The 19,874-nt window shown below is 37.5% G+C and overlaps 1 protein-coding gene across 1 annotated transcript in view; it reads left to right on the top strand.

The window, feature by feature from the left end:
- Positions 1-260: 260 nt before the first annotated feature.
- Positions 261-19,874, top strand: part of NDFIP2 (Nedd4 family interacting protein 2) — a 67,600-nt gene continuing 47,986 nt past the window's right edge. Inside the window, 2 exon segments of the mRNA XM_035003199.1 lie at positions 261-327; positions 330-580. Of these exon segments, the coding sequence (XP_034859090.1) occupies positions 261-327; positions 330-580 (318 nt within the window).

The raw sequence follows: 19,874 nt of genomic DNA, 5'->3' as shown, positions 1-19,874 counted from the left end.
GTAAATGGGTGGTGACCCGACCTCAGGTGTTCTAGGTATGCGTTCCCTTTCTCGCCACTCTGGTCTCCGCGTGGTGTGACTGCGTACCCGCCTGTGCTTGCGCGAAACTCGTCCAATAGAAAAGACCTATCAAGGACGGTGATATTTTTTTTCCGTTCCCTTTGCCACCGCCCACCCCCGACAACCTAGACATGTTCCCGGACTTCTCTTACTTTTCCATCTCCTCCCACCCAGCCCAACCTCCCTTTCTTGCGACGCGAATGGGACGCCTGAGGACCCAACGAGCATGCGCAACCATTCCGAGCATGCTCAGTAGCGCGCGTGCGTCCTGGGGCTTCACTGCGCGGTGGCCGACGCGGAGGATTCCGCGGCTGCTGCGGGAGCGACAGGAAGTGAAGCGGCCCGGCCGGGCGACCGCGGCGGCAGAAACAGAGGCGGAAGGGGCGCTGCGGCAGCAACGACGTCGGCGACGGGGGTGGACGAGGGGGTCGAGCACCGAGACGACTCGCCCGCTCGGAAGCCGGATCCCGAGCTGGGCAGGATGGATCACCACCAGCCAGGGACTGGCCGCTACCAGGTGGTGAGTTCCTGCGCCCCGGCCCCGGCCTCCTGAGCGCCCCGCCTCCCGCCGTCGACCAGGCAGTCCCCTTCTTCGGGCTAAAAACTGCCTAATTTTTTTCCTTTACACCTCTCCTTGTGGAGCTTGCCACTGACTCTTTCGAGACCCTTTGCTCTCGACCCAGGGCTCCTCCCACCTCCCCACCCCTTACCCGCACCCTATACCCCGCTGTAGGACACCCTCCGTCCTCCCTTTCCTAAAACTTATATTTGTTTTACTTCTCACTTTCTCGATCATTTCCTAATTCCCTGACCCAGTCACTTCTGAGACATTTCCAGTGGCTTGTCTGCTGGAAATGGTGTTGAGTTCACATACCTGCTGGGAAGATGATCGCCGTCATAAATGGAGCGGGTTGGGGGGGGGGAGGATATGTAAAGCACGATGTAGAGTGGGATGTGGATTCGGTGAAAAATGTGGGTTGAAAAATTGTGTAACTATAGAGAATAGTGGTGCTGATCTTGTGTCTCAGCTCTAGTTAACCTTGTCATTTGGTTCTTTTCCATTTTGTTAGTATTAAAAGTGACTATTTTTTCCTATTCCGACTTTTTTGGGGGGAGGGGTAGGAGAGGAAATAGAAGTTTTACTAGGAAAAAATGCAAATCTTGTTTGAAGAATTATTTTTCATTAAATACAGGGTTTTCCAGTTCAACCACATAAGCCTTTGTATGTTAAAATGACTGAAAAGTGTCCCTCTCTATTTTTCAGTGTCAATTTTTCTAACGTATTTTTTCCTCTAGTATTAATTATGGTCCTGGCATTGGAGGTTTCTGTTGTAAACCCTCTTTAAAAAATGGACTCAGCAATAGTTGACTCTTCTGTTGTAACTAGGTAGCGAGTTACAATATAAACTTTCAGATGGTAATTAAGTTAAACCTTTTTACTAAGGAAGAGGAGGAAAACGTTAATATGTAGCATTGATGGTGCAATTAATAGTACTGTTTGTGAAATTTTACAAATGTAGATATAATAGAACAAATATGTATTTGCACATGTGAGCCTTAATTATGAACTAAGAATTTCTTTTAATAATTGCATTTTGACAAATATGAAGGCTACTGAAAGATGAAATCCCAATATATGCAATTTTGCATTTTTCTAAGGTAGAAGCTCATGATGCTTTCATTCACCTGCTTTACATCCTGTAAATCTTCAAATGATCTATGTTGAATTTTGTGAATATTTGTATTTTCAGAATGGTTTGGAAAATACTGCTGTCAGTATGGAAGGCATTTTTCAAGTTGTCAGTCTATACACTTTTGGTAGTTTTTTATTCTTAAAGGCATTCTTATTTTTGCAGATGTTAGCTAAAATAAAATTCAGTAGGTTAATATTGAATACTATTTCCAGTGGTTTTTTCTAATCTCTTTTCTTTCTTGATCCTATTTGTTTCCTTAATGGCATTAACTGATTTGAATTCTTTGGGGATTTTGCTTATCAGAATCAACCATGTTCTTATACACAAGTCACCACTCAAAACATTTTAATTGATATAGCTGTGCCTTAAAATAATTTGTTATATTGTCACATTTGCTTTCAGTGGTTATGACTAGTTAAGACGTGACTTAATTATTACTAAAAAAAAAAAATTCCTAACACCAATATTTTGAAATTTACTCTCCCAGTTTTAAGATTTTTCTCCCTTTTTTCTACAGCTTTCTTCATAATAAGTGGATATATCATATTTTATTTCATTTTTCCCCCCTCAACTGGAGATGTGTCCTGCGTAGACTTTGAAATAGACTTTGATTGGGTGGAAGCATTCCTTCAGAGCAGAGGGCAAAAATTTGTTCTTTTAAAGTTACTGTTGGGTGGGGGGATGGGTTAGCCTGCTGATGGGTATTCAGGAGGGCACGTATTGCATGGAGCACTGGGTGTTATACGCAAACAATGAATCATGGAACACTACATCAAAAACTAATGATGTACTGTATGGTGACTAACATAACAACAAAAAATAAAAATTAAAAAAATAAAATCCATTAATTCCAGCTTTCTATATAAAAAAGAAGTTACTGTTCACTTTAAGTAGTATGATATTAATGTGTTTTCTTTGTAGGGCAAGTGTTTGAGAATCTTAGCGTAGTTTAAATTTGGATGTTAATTCCTGTTGCTTTGTAATTACATATTTATTTCCTTTGTCTAGTATAACTCTTGGTTTTGTTGAGAATGGCCTGGTGAATAACTCTATGTAGTTATTCCAAAGAAGCAGCTGAATAGGTGTCTCGTAGACTATTTGGCCAGGGACAAATCTGCAGCTCTGGTTTGTTTATACGATGAACACAACTGCTGTGTGGCTGTCTCTAGCTCAGATTTTTTGAAAACTCTGGAATGATTAATAGATCACTGAGCAGTAAACAATTTCAGTTGTTGAATGTTAAGAGATGACTAAGTAGGAGACAGGCAGATATACTTAGGGGTGAAATAGTATGTGATGATAATTTATCACTTAGTGATAGAGTTACAATTTAGCTTTTTCATGTTGGAAAGCTGGCAGTGATGCGCAGGCCCACCAGGATGACTCACTACCATTAACCAATGCACAGGTTTTATGTGGAAACTGGTTTTTCTGTGGTCTTTTCTTCCCTTCCCTTTCCTTGTTATAGGGGGTCTGAATTTTGTTAGGTAAAACAATGTAGAGCTACAAAAAGCCTTAATTATTACCCTTCTAATTTCAGAAAAAGCTAGGTATGCTCTATAATTTCCTTGTGTTATGGGGAATTAAGTCTTGTTTGGTAAAAAATGAGCAATGTTGCCAAACAATGTAGTAGTTGATTTGGCTTGAAGCTGTTAGGCCACATTCTAACTTTGATGTTCTCTCTTTTAAAGGATTATGTACCTGAACCAAGCTGACTACTAAGGTTTCAAAGATAATTCTGTATACCAGTAGAGTTGGCTGTGTTGATTGTAGCAGTAGTTTCCCAAACTCTTTTCCAGAATGCTGATAATAGATTATCTTAGAAGATTTATGACTTACATTAGCATGTTAAAACATACTTGCATATGAAAACCACGAGAAATTCTGCAGTAGAGACAATGGTTTGGATTTGTTTGACCTAGCTCTTCCTAAATTTTGATCACAGAATTTTGAAGAAAATTTTAAGATTAACATTTCCAAAATGTTAATTTTTCTGTGAACATAATGAAGTATTCATACTGCAAAGGTCTAGGTACTTTGGTCTTATATCTGGAGAATTAGAGTTGTCCTTGATAAATCAGCTGGGAAGGAGATTGATTATTGATGGTTTAAAAAAAAAACATTTTAAAGACATCTGGGCTTGTATTTAGGTTATGCTGTTTACAGTTTGAGAATTATATGTTGTAATATATGTAAAAGACGAAATACCGAGGCCGTTACATGATAAATGATATTATGAATAACTTAAGGTATACAAACTATAAAGTATTATATATATTTCAGTTTTTGTTTGTGACCACTTTTGTGTCTCTTTCTCATATAGTAATATGAATATCATCTAGTTCTTTGTTGCTCATGTCAAGTACTGTGAAAAGTCTTAAGATTTGATTTTACCATATTTACAGGCTAATAAGTTAGTTTTATTAATGTTTAATTGTTGCTAGTAGAAAACAGGAGATTGCCAGATCAGAAACACTAGCGTTATTACTCATAACACAGCAAGCTGCATGAATATCAGCATGTTTGTGTAGGTTTTTGTTACACCCAGTTCCCATGAAGGTGATGAGTCTAGATGGATGCATGTAGTGGGTCACAGTGGAGGAACTGAGGACCAAGGTTCCAGTACTTTTTTAGCAAGCAGCAAACATTGTGGCAGGCAACAAACAAGGTAGTTCACCTCTCCCTTGGAGTATAGTATGTGCTGTGGTAACCTTGACCTTCTTTGTTGCCTAGGTGACTTGTTACAAGAATCCACTCAGTATCAGGAAGTAGATAAGTTTTGCAGACTTTCACACTCAGCAAGAATATGCAGGGACAGTTAGGCCCACGACAGACTGCCTTACTCAATAGTACGTGTTCTGGATGAGATAATAGATGGGGATTTTTAGGTGTAGTCGTTTGCTTTTGCTTTTCATGTTAAAGAAATACTGTAGTCTTTTATATTATGTAGCTCTCAAGTTTTTGCCTTCTTGGCCCACCTTTATTTCTTTGATCCTCACTTGTTTGTTTCCTTTGAATTTATCAGTATCCTTTTTCTGGTGTATATTCTTACCACACCACTTTTACATCATCAGAGTTGCTCATTGCTTAATCTGATAGGTATTTTTCTGTGTTCATCTTGCTTGATTTCTGTTATATTGACACTGGGAACTTACTTTCTCTTTGAATCTCCTTTTTCTTGAGAAGAAGCTTTCTACTCTTCTCTGACTTCTCTTTGTGAACTCATTTTATACTAACTATTTAAATGTTAATACTTTCTATGACATCGACTGTTGTAAGATCCTACTTACTACTTTCTTCCTTCTTCTGACCATCCTTCAGTGTGTCTTTTGCACTGTGTGGGTCATATTTGTAGAGCATAAATTTGTATATCATCCTTTTTATTGCTGAATAGTATTTCATTGTATAAACTGAATGAATACGCTACAGTTTATTCATCCATTGCTCTTTTGATGGACATTTGGGTTGTTTCCAGTTTTTGGCTATTATGGATAAAGCTGGTAGGAATATTTTTGTACAAATCTTTTTTTTTTAAATATCTTTTTTTTTTTAAGATTTTATTTATTTTGACAGAAAGAGAGAGTACAAGCAGGGGGAGCAACAGGCAAAAGGAGAGGGAGAAGCAGGCTCCCTCAGCAGGGAACCCGATGTGGGGCTCGATCCCAGGACCCCGGGATCATGACCTAAGCTGAAGGCAGCCACCTAACCAACTGAGCCACCCAGGCGCCCCTGTACAAATCTTTTTATCAACATATATTTTCATTTCTCTTGGGTGGAATTACTAGTAATAGGATAGGTGTATGTTTACTTTTATAAGAAACCACCAGACTTTTTACCAAGTAGTTGTACATTTTTACCAACAATGTATGAAATTTTGGTTGCTCCACCAACTTGCCAAATCTTGGTGTTGTCAGTCTTTTTAATTTTAGCCGTTCTGGTGGGCTTACTGGAATTTTGAAATCTAAATTTCTGTTTTTAACATACAAGTTCCTTGAATGGACCTTTCCATACCTGTACAGTGCAATATCTTAGCAGTTCCTCCTCTTAATTTTTATGCACTAACTGCTGTTGTCCAGCAGGACCTACTTATTATTATTAGTTCTTCAGCCATGATGTATTCTTTCTTTCTTCTTTGATTTTACATATGTTTATTTCTCATCTGCAATTCTGTACCACACCCCTCTGGTTTGTTTACCTGTTCTTAAATGTAAAAACTCCTACAAAACTATATTTGGAAGAGGGAGAGAGGGCGAGTTACTTGTATCTCATCTGCATCAAGGCAGAGAAAAGTTGAAAATCACAGTATTAGAGAACTTGTTATAATGAATTGTGTTTTTGTGTGTCTTTCTACTTTTTAGACCTGATGTATTTTGGAGGTGCTTCAGGGCTCAGGGTTCCTGTGAATGTCTGATTTTTATCTCAACTTCAGAATAGGTTTGAAACTTATAAATAATAACTGTAATTGAGGAAATTCACCCGCAAATCTATATTATACCAAGTTTCCACAGATTGAAGACTAGTATTATGTTACTGTGTGTTGCCAGGTTAATTTGTTTTTGAACAGAGCCCATATTAAAGTTTCTCTGGCTATTTCTGTGCTTGTAGTGATATTAACTGTGTGTCACTGATTTGATTGATTGAGGGCAGCTCATTTTTTTTTTTTTTTTAATTATACAAATGAACAAGAAACAGTGTTGGCGGGGATGTGGAGAAATAGGAACCTTGTACACGGTTGGTGGGTGCAGCCACTGTGGAAAACAGTGTGGAGGTTCCTCAGAAAGTTAAAAATAGAACTACTCTACAATTCAATAATTACACTACTGGGTATTTACCCCCAAAATACAAGAACACTAATTTAGAGAGATACATGCATCCCTATGCTTATTGCAGCATTATTTATAATAGCCAAATTATGGAAGCAGCTCAAGTGTCCAACCATCAATAAATGGATATAGAAGATGTGGGGTGGGTGTGTGTGTGTTTGTGTGTGTGTGTGTGTGTGTGTATACATACACATACATACATATATATAAAATGGAATATTAGTCATAAAAAGAATGAAATATTACTATTTGTAATAACATGGATGGAATTAGAGAATATAGTGCTAAGCCAAAAAAGTCAGAGAAAGATAAATACTGTGTGATTTCACTCTCATATGTGGAATTTAAGAAACAAAACAAAAGAAAAAAGAGCGAGACAAATCAAGAAGCCGATTCTTAACTATAGAGAACAAACTGATAGTTCTAACAAGAAGGGAAGTGGTTGGGGGGATGGGTGAAATAGGTGGAGGGGATTAAGAGTACATTTATCATAATGAGCACTGAGTAATATATAGAATTGTTGAATCACTATATTGTACAGCACCTGAAAGTAATATAACACTGTATGTTAACTGTGCAGGAGTTAAAATAAAAAGCTTAAAAAAACTTAATTAAAAAATAAAGTACAGATGATATATTACATGAGCACACCTAATTGGTACTGAATCAAATGCTGGCCATCGCTTAGGCGTATTTGAGTAGTACATGATCTAGTAATAGTAAAAGATTTGTGCAGTAACAAGTGTGTTGGAATTATGTCATGAAAATACCACGTTATTGTTTATATGCTTATTTTATGTTTTGAGTGCCTCTTGTCAGATTTATGCTTAAGGTATGGGAACAGTTCTTGGATATCATGATTAACTATGAAACAGAGGTCCTGAAACTCATTTATTCAATATATAATAATTTATGAAGTATATCTGTCTGCGAAATTCTGTTTTAAGTGCTGGTGAACAAGACAATAGCCAAATGTCATATGGCTCATACTTTGGTGGAGGAGGGGTGCAGATAAATAAGTAAGCATAATTTCAGATAGTACCAGGTAGTTTTTTAAAAAATGAAGCAGGTTGTGGAATAAATAATACATTTTATCAATACTAAAATAGCAACAGAACAATAATGATTTTGCATTATGTCAGGAATATGCTAACTCTGCCAAGTGCTTTACACATATGAGCACATTTAATCCTTAGACCACTTCTGTGAAATAGATAATATCCTGATCCTCACTTTGCAGATGAGAAAAAAATGAGACATAAAGAGGTTATATAATAGGCTTAGCTGTGATGGATCTGGTATTCAGATTTTGTTGTTATTGTTTTATATTGCTTTATAACAAACTACTCCATATGCGAGCATTTTATTATGTTTCACGATTCCATGGGTTGGCTCTTATCAATAAAGAAGTTCTTCTGCTCCATGTGATGATAGCTGGGGCTACAGCCGTTTTGGGGCTTGATTGGGTTGGAGTGTCCAAGATAACTCATTCACTTGGCTAGCAATTGATGCTGACTGTTGATTGGGAGCTCAACTGGCACTGTTGACTGGATCATTTCAGTGCTCCTCTGTGCTAAAGTTTAAAGCAGTCATTGGTTCAGCCCTGTTCAAAGGGAGAGGAAATAAACTCCATCTCTCAGTGAAGGAGAGGCATGCATATACATACAGGTAAGAAATTGGTGGTGACCATCTTTGGAGATGTCACACCAGTTGGTTTGACCCCTCAGTTGATTGGAATCAGGATAATCAGAGAACTTCATTCTGAAGGGTATGACAGTCAGGCTGAGGCTTGATTGAACTGTTCTAGTTGATGAGTATTTCAAGTGTGATAGTGGCTTATGGTGAAAATTAGTTTGTTGGTGTAAGAATATGAAGAAAACTTTGTGGCTAGAGCAAGATGAAGGGCATTGGCTGAGAGTGAAATGGGACAGACCATAGAAATTTTATGAATTTGGTAGAAGAATGGAATTTTCATTTACAACTTTGGTTTATAATTTTTGTTTTATGAAAGCAGTGAAGTCTAGCTACATAATTTGTAGGTCCCAGTACCAAATGAAAATATGGGTTCCTGGCCTGGGGCAGGGAAGCCAGTCTCCCCTCCCTATAGGTCTGCTTTCTCAACCCACAGCAGATGGACAACTCCCAAGGGATTGTATCCTCCGTGCCAGGACTTGCTCCATACCTGAATCAGCCACAGGAGGAAACCTTGCTGGTTTACCTGTGAATGTGTCACAGTGATGCCAGCCTGGGATGGGGGTGGCTGGTGCCTTGTTATACCCCTAGTTATGGGGCAAGGGTGGGGAGGTCAAGCAGAGCCAGAGGGTTCAACTGACTGAGAATCCTTCCCGGGGAGGCAGACTTCTTATGGCTTCTTCTGAGCCTTGGCACATGCACTATTGTCTCATTGGGGTTTACTTATAAAACTCAGATTCAGAGATAAAACTATTAAAGATTTTAAGATGGTGACCATAGAGCATTAAACCCCAAGCATGGGGCCTTCCTGAGGCAGGATTCTTAGTGACTACACTGGGCATGTGCTCATGAAGGTGGCCCTGAAAGTGGTCTTACTGTGTGTGTGGGGGGGTGGTGGTGGTGGTGATGATGGTGATGGTAGTGATGATGATCTAGACCAACTTCTTCTGTAAAGGGCCAGATAGTAAATATTTTAGGCTTCCCAGGCCATGTGGTCTGTGTCATAACTTCTCAAATCTGCTGTTGTAGTGCAAAAGTATCCATACTTAATATGTAAACAGATTAATGTGGCTCAAAAACAGTGGGCTAGATTTGGCTTGCTGTAATTCGCCCACCCCTGATATAGATGTTATGGTAATATACCTCAAACAGTCCGGAAGCTTGGGCCTGTTGCCAGATGCTTCTGACAAATTTTTTATTTCACCCAGTCTAGAAACAAACCCTTAGGACTGTGGTAAGGTTGTTTTGCATCATTTACTTCTACTTGGTAATCAGTCAACCGCCTAGTCTGTCACTAGAATTGGGGTAGAGATGAATGGGTAGTGGAATAGAGTATAAATTTTTTCTGTGAGAATGGCAAAGACAGACTTCTCATGCCTGGTAGAATCTTCATTCTGTTGGAGTGGTCACCTCATTGAGGCCCTCTTGGCCATCTTATTTAAAATAATTATATACCCTTTTCACAGTACTCCCTAACCCCCCTCTCTCTTTCAGTTTTTTTCTGTAGTACTGATCACCAACTGATACTCTCAATATTTGTGTAATTAATTCCTACCTCCTCCCTTCACCCCAGGTGTAAACTTTGTGAGGACAGGGATTTTGTCTGTTTAGTTCATTGCTATATCTTTATATCTTTCAGTACCTGGCATATGGTAGGCATTTAGGGAGTATTTGTTAAAAATGAATGAATGAATGAATGTTGCTAGCTCAAGACCAATTTTGTACACTCAAAATCTTGCTTATTTTATTCTGTTTTTATATTTGTTTTTTTCATTGCTACTGAGACTTGGGCTCTTGGTGGTGGTGATGGTGGTAGTTGTGTATCTGTATTACCTTCCAGTTTAATGTATACTGCTTAATCTTTGTGTGTGTGTGTATGTATATAAATATATGTGTGTGTGTGATTGGCTCCTCCTGGATTTGTTCAGTAAGTAACATGTGAAGCCATATGCTGCGGCCCTGCTTAGTATCTTCATTAATTGTGGAGTTGTGGGTACTCCTTTGATTTTCTCATGTTTTATATTGATTACTTAGCGACTGTTTTCTTTTTATTCTTTCTTTACTGTCAGACTTACATTCTAAAACATTGTCTCATTGTATGTCTATTAATAATATTTTAGAATTTTATGTCTTTTATGTATGTAGGCCTGACTTCAGTTTAGATAACTATGGAATACATTCTGCTGACGTTTATTAAATGTAAATTTACTGACAAGATCCTTGTAATTAAGACTAGCCTACCTAGCATGTGAGTATAAATCATCCTATATCTGTGTTTTAACAACCATGTTGTTATGGTTTCTTCCAGTTTGATTACTTAGCTGGAATTAAGGTGTGGATAAAATTCTTGTTAGAGACATGCCGAATGCAAGTTGGGAACTGCTGCAATGGTCTAATATTTACTATCAGATTATTTCAAAGGTTTGACTTGCTTATTTTTAAGATTTGTTTGAACATGAACAGTTTAATATTTTCGAAGTTTAGGAGTGTGCCGTGGTTTAGTTTGTCTATGATGTTTCTCCAGAATTACCCATTACATTGTGTAAAGAAATTGTGCTGCTTGGCATCGGCTTTGAGAATCAGGAAATAAACTGGATGGTTTGCCTCTTTACTAATTTTGAGGTGCTTACGACTTGTAGACTTCAGATGTTGGATTGAAGAAGTCCAGTAGTGACAGTTTTTATAGAACATTTGTTCTCACTGAGAGCTTTCATTTATCAATGTGACTTTTTGTGTGATTTCCCCAAAAGAGGAAGGGTTTTGAAATAAATCTTGACCCTTTTTAAGTTTTTGTTTGTAACCTTTAGAGAACAACATGAGCCTTTGCTTACCTCCCCTCTGCTTGGTTTGTTATTGCCCTGCACACGAGCCAAATTTTGAACTATATTACTTTTGTTCTCCTGCTCTGCCCCTCTCTAACCACCACTCTGAACCATGCTTTCTGGCCTTTTGGCATTTGAACAAATTATTCCCCTTTTTCCTTTTCTCCCTCCTTCCTCCAGGATTAATTTCTATTCTTTATTCAGATCTGTTTAGATGTTCTTTCCTCCAGAAAATCTTCCTTCACCCTTTGCTTTCCCCCCTTCATTTCCCCCTTTAACTACCAAGTTCTGTGTGTTCTTTAACACTGTGCACTGATCCCTATCATTTTTAAACAGATATTTATTTATTTGAGAGAGAGCACTAGCGGGGGGAAAGGGGGAAGTAGGAGCAGAGGCAGAGGGAGAAGCAGACTCTCCGCTGAGCATGGAACCTGATGTGGGGCTCGATCCTGGGACTCTGGGATCATGACCTGAGCCAAAGGCAGACGCTTAACCAACTGAGCCACCCAGGTGCCCTGCACTTATCCCTATCATAGTTCTTATTCCATGGTATGTATTTTGTAAACTCAGTGGGAAGTAGAGCTTAGATTTCTCTTGTTTATAATAGTATATAGCATAGGGGCGCCTATGCCGATGCCAAGCAGCACATGATCCCAGGGCCCTGGGATCGAGTCCCACATCAGGCTCCCTGCTCTGCGGGAAGCCTGCTTCTCCCTTTCCCACTCCCCCTGCTTGTGTTCCCTCTCTCGCTGTGTCTCTCTCTGTCAAATAAATAAAATCTTAAAAAAAAATAGTATATAGCATAGTTCTCGGCAATCATAGGTGCATAGTACATACTTATTGAAGAAATAGATGAAAGTCTTTCTGAATGACTTCAAGTGTATACATGAGTTTACTGGTGTATTATCTTTTATTTATGAAATGAACAGTTTTGCAGAGTTATGTTAAAACAACAACAATGTATTGCCCAGCCTATACAATGATATTCTTGATGTCTATAGTTAGGGTAGATATTTTCTTTTTAGAATAGTGCTGAGGGGTCATTTAGATGAATTCTGCTGCTTTTACATAATTCCTCATCTGACTGATGGCTTGTATTTGCAAAATAGTTAACTATGGTTAGGTTATTTGGTCTACCTATGGAAAGAAGGAAAATAAACTGTTTCCAGGCATGTAAGTTACTTAGTGATCATTTTCTTCAACCTGCTCATTTTAGAGAAGATTGACTGAGGGAGGGTCTGGTCGAGGTTATGCAGCAAAGCTTGGAGGACAATTTTACTTTATTACTTGTAAACATATCAGTTAAGTTAAAATGTTACATATTATATATTATTATATATAATATATTATTATTAAAATAAAATGAGAAATATGAGTCTCCTTTTGTCTTCCTAGCCTTTCTCCTCAAAAGAAAACAATCTCTTTTAGCTGCTTTAACTCTTGTGTTTTTAACATATATGTATATTCATTTATTTGTTGATTTATTAATCTTACAGTTGACCGTTGGACAATGTGAGGGTTAGGGGTGCTGCCTGCTTCCCCCACCCCTCGCCAGTCCAAAATCCGAGTATAACTTGACTCCCCCAAGATTTAGCCTACTGCTGACTAGAAGCCTTACTGATAACAGTTGATTAACACATATTTTGCGTATGTATTATATACTGTATTCTTACAATAAAGTAAGCTAGAGAAAAGAAAACTATACTGAAAATACAGTTACAGTACTGTACAGTGTCAGAAACAAATCCATATGTAAGTGGACCCACACAGTTCAAACCCATGTTGTTCAGAGGTCAGCTCTACCTTGTTTTCTTACATGTCCCCTTTCTCCTCCCAGATCGTGATCTTTGTAGTCTCACCTCTGGGGTTCAAATTTTGGCTCCTCACTTAAAGCACTGTAACCTTGGGCCAATTACTTCACCTCTCTATGCCATTGCTTCCTCATCTATAAAGTAAGGATAGAACAGATATAGGACCTACTTCATAGAATTATTGTGAGGATTAAATGTATGAAAGGCACCTAATCTTTAGCTAAATCAGTAATTAGTATTTACATTTTATGACATGAAAATACTGTTCACTACTGAGTCAGGTGGTGTAATTTCTATAACTTTTAGAATTTTTAATGGAGTTGCCTAATTTTTATTTCTTTATTTTTTCTCTGTGTCTTTGTTAATTCTTTGCATATCCTGTGATGATTTTTAAAATTTGCTTTTCAGCTGTATTCTTTGTATGGTCAAAAATTATTCGTTCCTTTATTTTGTTCTTTGAAGATGAACGTTCTTAGAGCCCTTCTCCTCCCGTTTCCATCTGTATGTACTGTTTGTTCTCTAGGCCCGGTACAGAGCTATCATACTGAGACTTTTTTCTTCAACACTTTGTTGGATCAGATCCTCTGTTTCTTGAATTCTAAGTCTTACTCTGATTTTGGTTTACTCTCTTATTTTAGTGGGACATGTTTTCTAGTAGGTTCCTAGGAAGAGATGCCTAGAGGTAAAATTCACTCAAGAATTTTGTTGTTTTGTTTTCTGTTTACCTAAGATTCTTTCTCTGTCATTTTCATTGATTTCAAGGTAATTTTGCTTTACTTCCTGGAACATAGTTATAATTGCTGCTTTAAAATCCCTGCATGGGAACTATAATCTGAGTCATCTTGGAATTGGCATCTCTTGATTGCCTTTTCCCCAGAGAATGATTTATATTTTCTAGTATTTTTTATTTCTAGTAATTTTGGATTTTATCCTGGATCTTCTGAGTTTTGCTGTGCTCCTCTGGAGAATATGGATGTTTTGTTTTAGAGGCAATCAACTCAGCTTTAGATTTGAAGTACTGTTTCACACTCTGTGTGCTGTGCATTTGAATTATATTCAAATATAATATTAATTCCTTAGGCCTTTACTAATCTATTTTGGGTCAGTCTTACACATGCATGATTCCAGAGTTAGTGATTTCTCCTCACTTTCTGGCTGGTGGGCTCCATTTCATGCTTCCCTTGCTAGAAATAGCAGGATTTCTATTGGGTTTTTGTAGCTCAAGCCATGATGCTTTTCCACAACTGTGGTTCTGCCTCAGAGCCAAGCTGCAAAAAGAAAGGTGGGGGTGGGGAAATTTCTGCAGGTTGCTTCCTCAAGTTTTAACTTCCCTCCACATCCCTCTTTTTTTTAAATGTTCAGATTGCTCAGACAGTTGGGTGGTTTTGTGTGTTGTCCCAAGTTTATAGGTGGGACCAATGGGAGGCTTGTACTGTCGGGACCTGTACTGCCATGCTGGAACTAGACCCCACTGTAGATTCTTGAGATTTTTGTGTTTCTACTTCCTACATTAACTTTCTTCCTAATATTTTTGTTTTTTTGTTTTTCTTTCATGTTGGAGGTTTTCTCTAAATTTGGGTGCTCCTTCTCTGCCTATTTGTATTTTATAAGCTGTGTTTATGTGTTCTTGACTTATTAATTGGTGGGCTTCAGTGTTGTTATTTTTTGGTGAACCAACCAAGAGATAACAAAGGTCAGTGTCTGCAGTTTAGTTAGGAAGCTATGGCAGTAGTTGAGCTAAGAGGGAGTGGTGGTTTGGATTAGAGTAGTGGCATTGAAGGGAAGTAGATGGGTGGATTCAAAGATGTGTGTAGTGTGTATGTGTACTCCAGTCAGCATTAAAAGTACTCATAAAGGTCATTTTGTGGGAGAGTAGATCACTACCCTTGATTTTTTATTGGCAGCATCTTGAAATAGAAAGAGCCTGAGTTTGGAGACAGTACAACCTGTATTTGAATCTTGACTTTGCTTCTAACTAGGTGTGTCAATTCAGTTACTTAAAGTTTGTTCCACCATACTCATCATACCCAACTATACTCAGAGGGTTATGGTAGAGACTAAAGTCGATGATATACGTAAAGTGCCTTTGTTTTGTTTTTTAAAACAACACTTACATGGGGTTTTTACTATGTCAGCCATTATTCTAAGTATTTACTGATGTTAATTTTTGTAATCCTTACAAAAACCCTATGAGTAAGTATTTCCTGTTTTAGATGATACAGCTGAAGCCCAGACAGGTCACAGAGTTGATTAGTGCCGAAGCCTAGATTTAAATCTAGAAAAATTGATTCCAACCCTCATTACTTAAACCCAGTATGCTTCTGATTCTTAGCCCAATGCAGGTGATTGAAGATAGGCTCAGAATCAGGACTATTTGTGCTAGTATTTTATTTCATTTATCTGTATATATGCCTACACAGTGCTTCTCACTGACCCAGTTAAAAGCAAAATTACTGTATAATGAAATACTTTCAAGTCTTTATCAGTGTTTTAGTTATGCTAACTAAAGATGAGCAAAATGCAGTCTTTCAGAAAGTAAAGCATTTAGATTACCAGGTTCCCCCCGCCCCAGAAGTATTCGGTAATTTTTTTTTATTATGTGTGTTGAGGTTTGCTGACAATTGGAATTTGACTATCATAGGCAACCACCTACTCAGTTTCTTTCTGGAAAATAATTTTGCTCTGTTTTTTTTCTCTCTGGAAAGTACTTTTGCTCAAGTTATGACATGTTTTTGTCTTGTACATCTTTGCTCCTAGTGCAAATCAATATGGTAACGGAATTCATGTGTGTAAATTTTTATTAGAAAATGCCAGTCATGTCAAGGTGTGTGGAAAAACAGTGTAATTGTGTTTCTGTATTGACCAATTTTTAGAAATGTGACAGTATAGTGATCTCTGTAATATGAGGATATTATTGTTTATATGGGAATAAGGAAATACATAGGGTGAATCAGTATAGGAGTACATGATTGCTAACTTTTTTGAAAGGAACAGAGAGAGAACATGTGTGTGTTTGGCTTTTGATATTATGAAGTTATTGAGATTATGTATTTAGATTTATTAGCCAACTTTTGAGGGTTTGCTTTGGCATATAACACTGATGGATGAGTCCTTCAACTTTTGCCTGCAATGGCATCTTGGCATTTGCTGTGCTTCCTGGATGAATCATTAATAGCTTGTCTCTGTAATTGATATTACTGTACTTAGTTTTGCTTGAGGATTCTGTTTGTAGCTTCTCTGTGTTTATTGAGGGAAAATTGAAGTTTCAGGCCTGGGTCCTTCCTGGTCTTGGCTCTTTGGTTTACCTGTGATAAAATATGCAGACTTTTATTTTCCTTTATTCACTCTGTTGCAGCCCTAGTCATACTGTATCATGGCCTCGCCTCAGAGCTCCTTGTTGTTAGAAGCTAGAAGTTCTGGGGATTGATGGGTTGGGATTTATACCCATTTCTTGCACCCAGTATAGTACCTAGAACATACTAAGCACTTAGTAAATGTTAGTTGAGCAACTGTTGGGTAACTGACTACTGAATGGAGATGAATGATTCACAGAAAGAAGATGAGGTTCAAAACCCAGTCAGGATTATGCAGCTAGGAGGTGGTAGATACCTTGAATTTTTATCTTCTGGCATCAGATTATCTTCTTTTCTAGTTTATTCATTTAGCAGCTACCCAATCATCTAAGAGAATGTAAAATCAGAAAGATGGTACACCATGCTAATTTTTTAAATGACAAATGAATGCTTGTAATAGTAACTTTAACACTATTACTGGGGGTTAGTTGCCTTATCCCCTTGCAAATGAAACTAAATCATACCAATTACACTCTCCAGCTTCAATCCAGTCTGTGTGTTAGATGCAGTCTCCACAGCTCTTGATTCAGTTTTAGCTAAGACTCTTTAAAGTTGGCAGAGTAAAGGACCCCTACAAAAGAAACAAAATGAATAGTCAGAGGTAGGAGGAAAACCAGAAGGAAATGGTTCTCTGGAGGCTAAAGAAAAACCAATTAGAAGTACACTCAATTGTGTTGAATGTATTAAAGATTTTCTTATAATGAGGACTGAAAAAAAGACTTTTGGATTTAACAATTAGGTAGGTGTTCTTAGCAAGAGTTCTTTGAGTGAAAGCCAGTTGGTAATAGATTGAGAGGAAATGAGAATTAAAAGTGCATAGAATAAGAATAGATCTCTCTCTCTCTCTCTTTTTTAGGATGTTTGTCACTGAAGGAAAGAAAGGAGAGATGGAAATAGTTCAAAAAGCACAACAGGGAAAAAAAACCCTTTATTTTTAGCGGATGGCAGTTTATCTCTTTTTTTAAGTATGGCATGAATAGAATATCCATGTGGGTAGAGAAAAAGAAATTAGTGGAGAAAGGAAGGAGAGACATAATTTAAAGCAAAAACGATTCTTTGGGAGGCAGGATCTTCTCTGTACAGTTATCTGGCATTTAGGAGCAAAGAGTGTATGTTAGGATGGATGCCATAATGCTAAATACAGAGATGCAGGGGAGAGAAGTTGAAGGAATTTTTGCTTGAAAACCTGTTCTCCTCTGTGAAGTAGGAAGCTCCGAGGTTGGAAGTAGGGAATAGATTGGCAGAGCTGAAACACCTGCCATGGTGAGGACTCGTTCTGACAGCCCTGCTGGGATCAGAAACTAAATTGTAGTGGCACAATTGTGTGATTTGTTTTCCTCTCTCTACCAGGAGAAGAGCAGTTAGACTCATTCCAAATTGGATCTCAATAGGGTAGATGTATCAGAGGATATAGGAACTAGGAAATTGAGTGTGAGTGTCATGCAAGTTTTTCACTTTATAATCCTGGCTATGTACGATAGAAAGTGAAACCAGATGGTAGTGAATGGAGGCCCCAAAGAACAGATTTAGTGGAAGTTAAGGGAAAGAGAAAGGTAAAGGCCAGGAAGGAGGTTGTGACCACATACTAAGATGTAGAAATCTATCTTTTTTAGTAGAAGAGGAATAGATGAATATCATCAGGTCAGGAAAGTAGTGAACTGAGGTAGTCTCTGGAACACTCAACTCTGAATATTATTACTTCCTGTTTTATAGCTGAGGTGTTAAGTTGGTTTAGTGATCCTGTAATATAGTAGGATTTAAGGCAGGGGGGATGATATTGGGGGTAGAGAGCTGGCTTGTAAGTTTTACTGACTGGGGAATGATTTTTGACCCTTGTAAATAGTAATATCAGGATGTGAGTGGGTCTGACAAGCTGTATAGACAGTGTGAATTTTAAGAGAGCCTCTTGATCTAGAATTGGCATCATCTAAGAAAACTTTACTTTTCTTGTTCCCAGATAAGGGGGAGCTGTGGGAGGATTAACACTTTTGTTTGAGAGGTCTTTGAGGGATATAATGCCATTCCAGGGAAAGTTGGATTTTGATTAAATACAGAGAAATCATTTTGTAAAGTGACTGAAGGTGTAGAGGTTTTTCATGATCTACAGGATTTCTAAGAGTGGATTGGAAATTGGTAGAAGCTGGATTGTAGAGTTTAAGTCTGTTGGTTTTTATATAATATATTGTTCTATTTTCTCATTATATAGCATTTTCTTTTTTTAAATAATTTTCTATAAGTTAGAAAACTTGACACTGCAAAATTTCTCAAAGATACTGAGAGAAAAAAATTTTTATTTTAAAATAAAATAAAGATTATTTTATTTTAAAGTAATTTTAGACTTATAGAAAAGTGTGGAAAAATATTGCAATGAATTCCTGTATACCATTTACCCAGTTTTCTCAAATTTTGACATTTTATTATATTTGCTTTGTGATAATCTCTTTATATGTATGTACACATACAAACATATACTGTTTTTTTCCTGAAACATTTGAAAGTAAATAGCAGACCTGCTGTCCCTTTACATCTAAATATCTCAGTGTATATTTTCTAAAAACAAAATCATTCTCTTATAAACTACAATGCAAATTATTGAAATCAGTAATAGTTGTATAATAATATAAACTGTAAACAAAGTTCACCAGTTTCCCAAAGATCTTTTAGAGCAAAAGAAAATACATTTTTTACAATATCAGAATTAGTTCTTTAGATTAAATATTGTGCTTAGTTATTGTGTCTGTTAGTCTCTTCTAATCTGGAACGGTTCTCTAATCTTTTTAGTCTTTCATGACAGTGTTTTGGAAAGATTCGCATCGGCTATTTTGTGGTATACCCCACAAATGTCCATTTTTTTTTTAAAGAATTTATTTATTTGAGAGAGAGAGAATGAGAGAGAGAAAGCACATGAGAGGGGGGAGGGTCAGAGGGAGAAGCAGACTCCCCGCCGAGCAGGGAGCCTGATGTGGGACTCGATCCAGGGACTCCAGGATCATGACCTGAGCTGAAGGCAGTCGCTTAACCAACTGAGCCACCCAGGCGCCCCTCCATTTTTTTTTCTAATTATATTTTTTACCCATTGGCTTTAGAATTTATTGGTTATTATTGCCTGAAAAATAGTTATAACTGTGGTAGTTGTCAAATGTTGATTTCCTAATTCTGTCATTTCTTCTACATTTATTTAGAATTCTATAAAGAAACATTTTCCTTTCCTCCAATTTATTTATTTATTTATATCAGTATGAATTAATGGGATTCTTACTTTATTCTACTGGTTATAATCCGATGCTGTTATCATTTATTATGAGGCTCAGCTCATCCCAGATTTGACCAGTGGGCGCCTCTTGTATCACCTTCTATGTCCTTTAATATGTCCCCATCATGTTTGTACTTTACTACCATATAGCATCTAGATAATGTGAAGTATCTGATTTCTAGAGTTTGGTTTGGATTGAGGAAGTACTGTTTACACTTACACATAGGGCTGTAATGGAAGCAGACTGACCAACACAACATTATTGCCACAGTATCTTACTACTGCTGTACTGGGTGCTTAATGAGCATTTTCTCATGGAGTTGTTTGTGGAAAGTTTGCAGAGTCCTTTATCAGCTGGGTTGTTGA

Source organism: Mirounga leonina, unplaced genomic scaffold (assembly GCF_011800145.1).
Source record: "Mirounga leonina isolate KUSES-001 unplaced genomic scaffold, KU_Mleo_1.0 Mir_127, whole genome shotgun sequence".
NCBI lineage: Eukaryota > Metazoa > Chordata > Mammalia > Carnivora > Phocidae > Mirounga > Mirounga leonina.
Note: the sequence above shows the minus strand (reverse complement) of the source record. Positions and strands in the feature narration are given on the sequence as shown.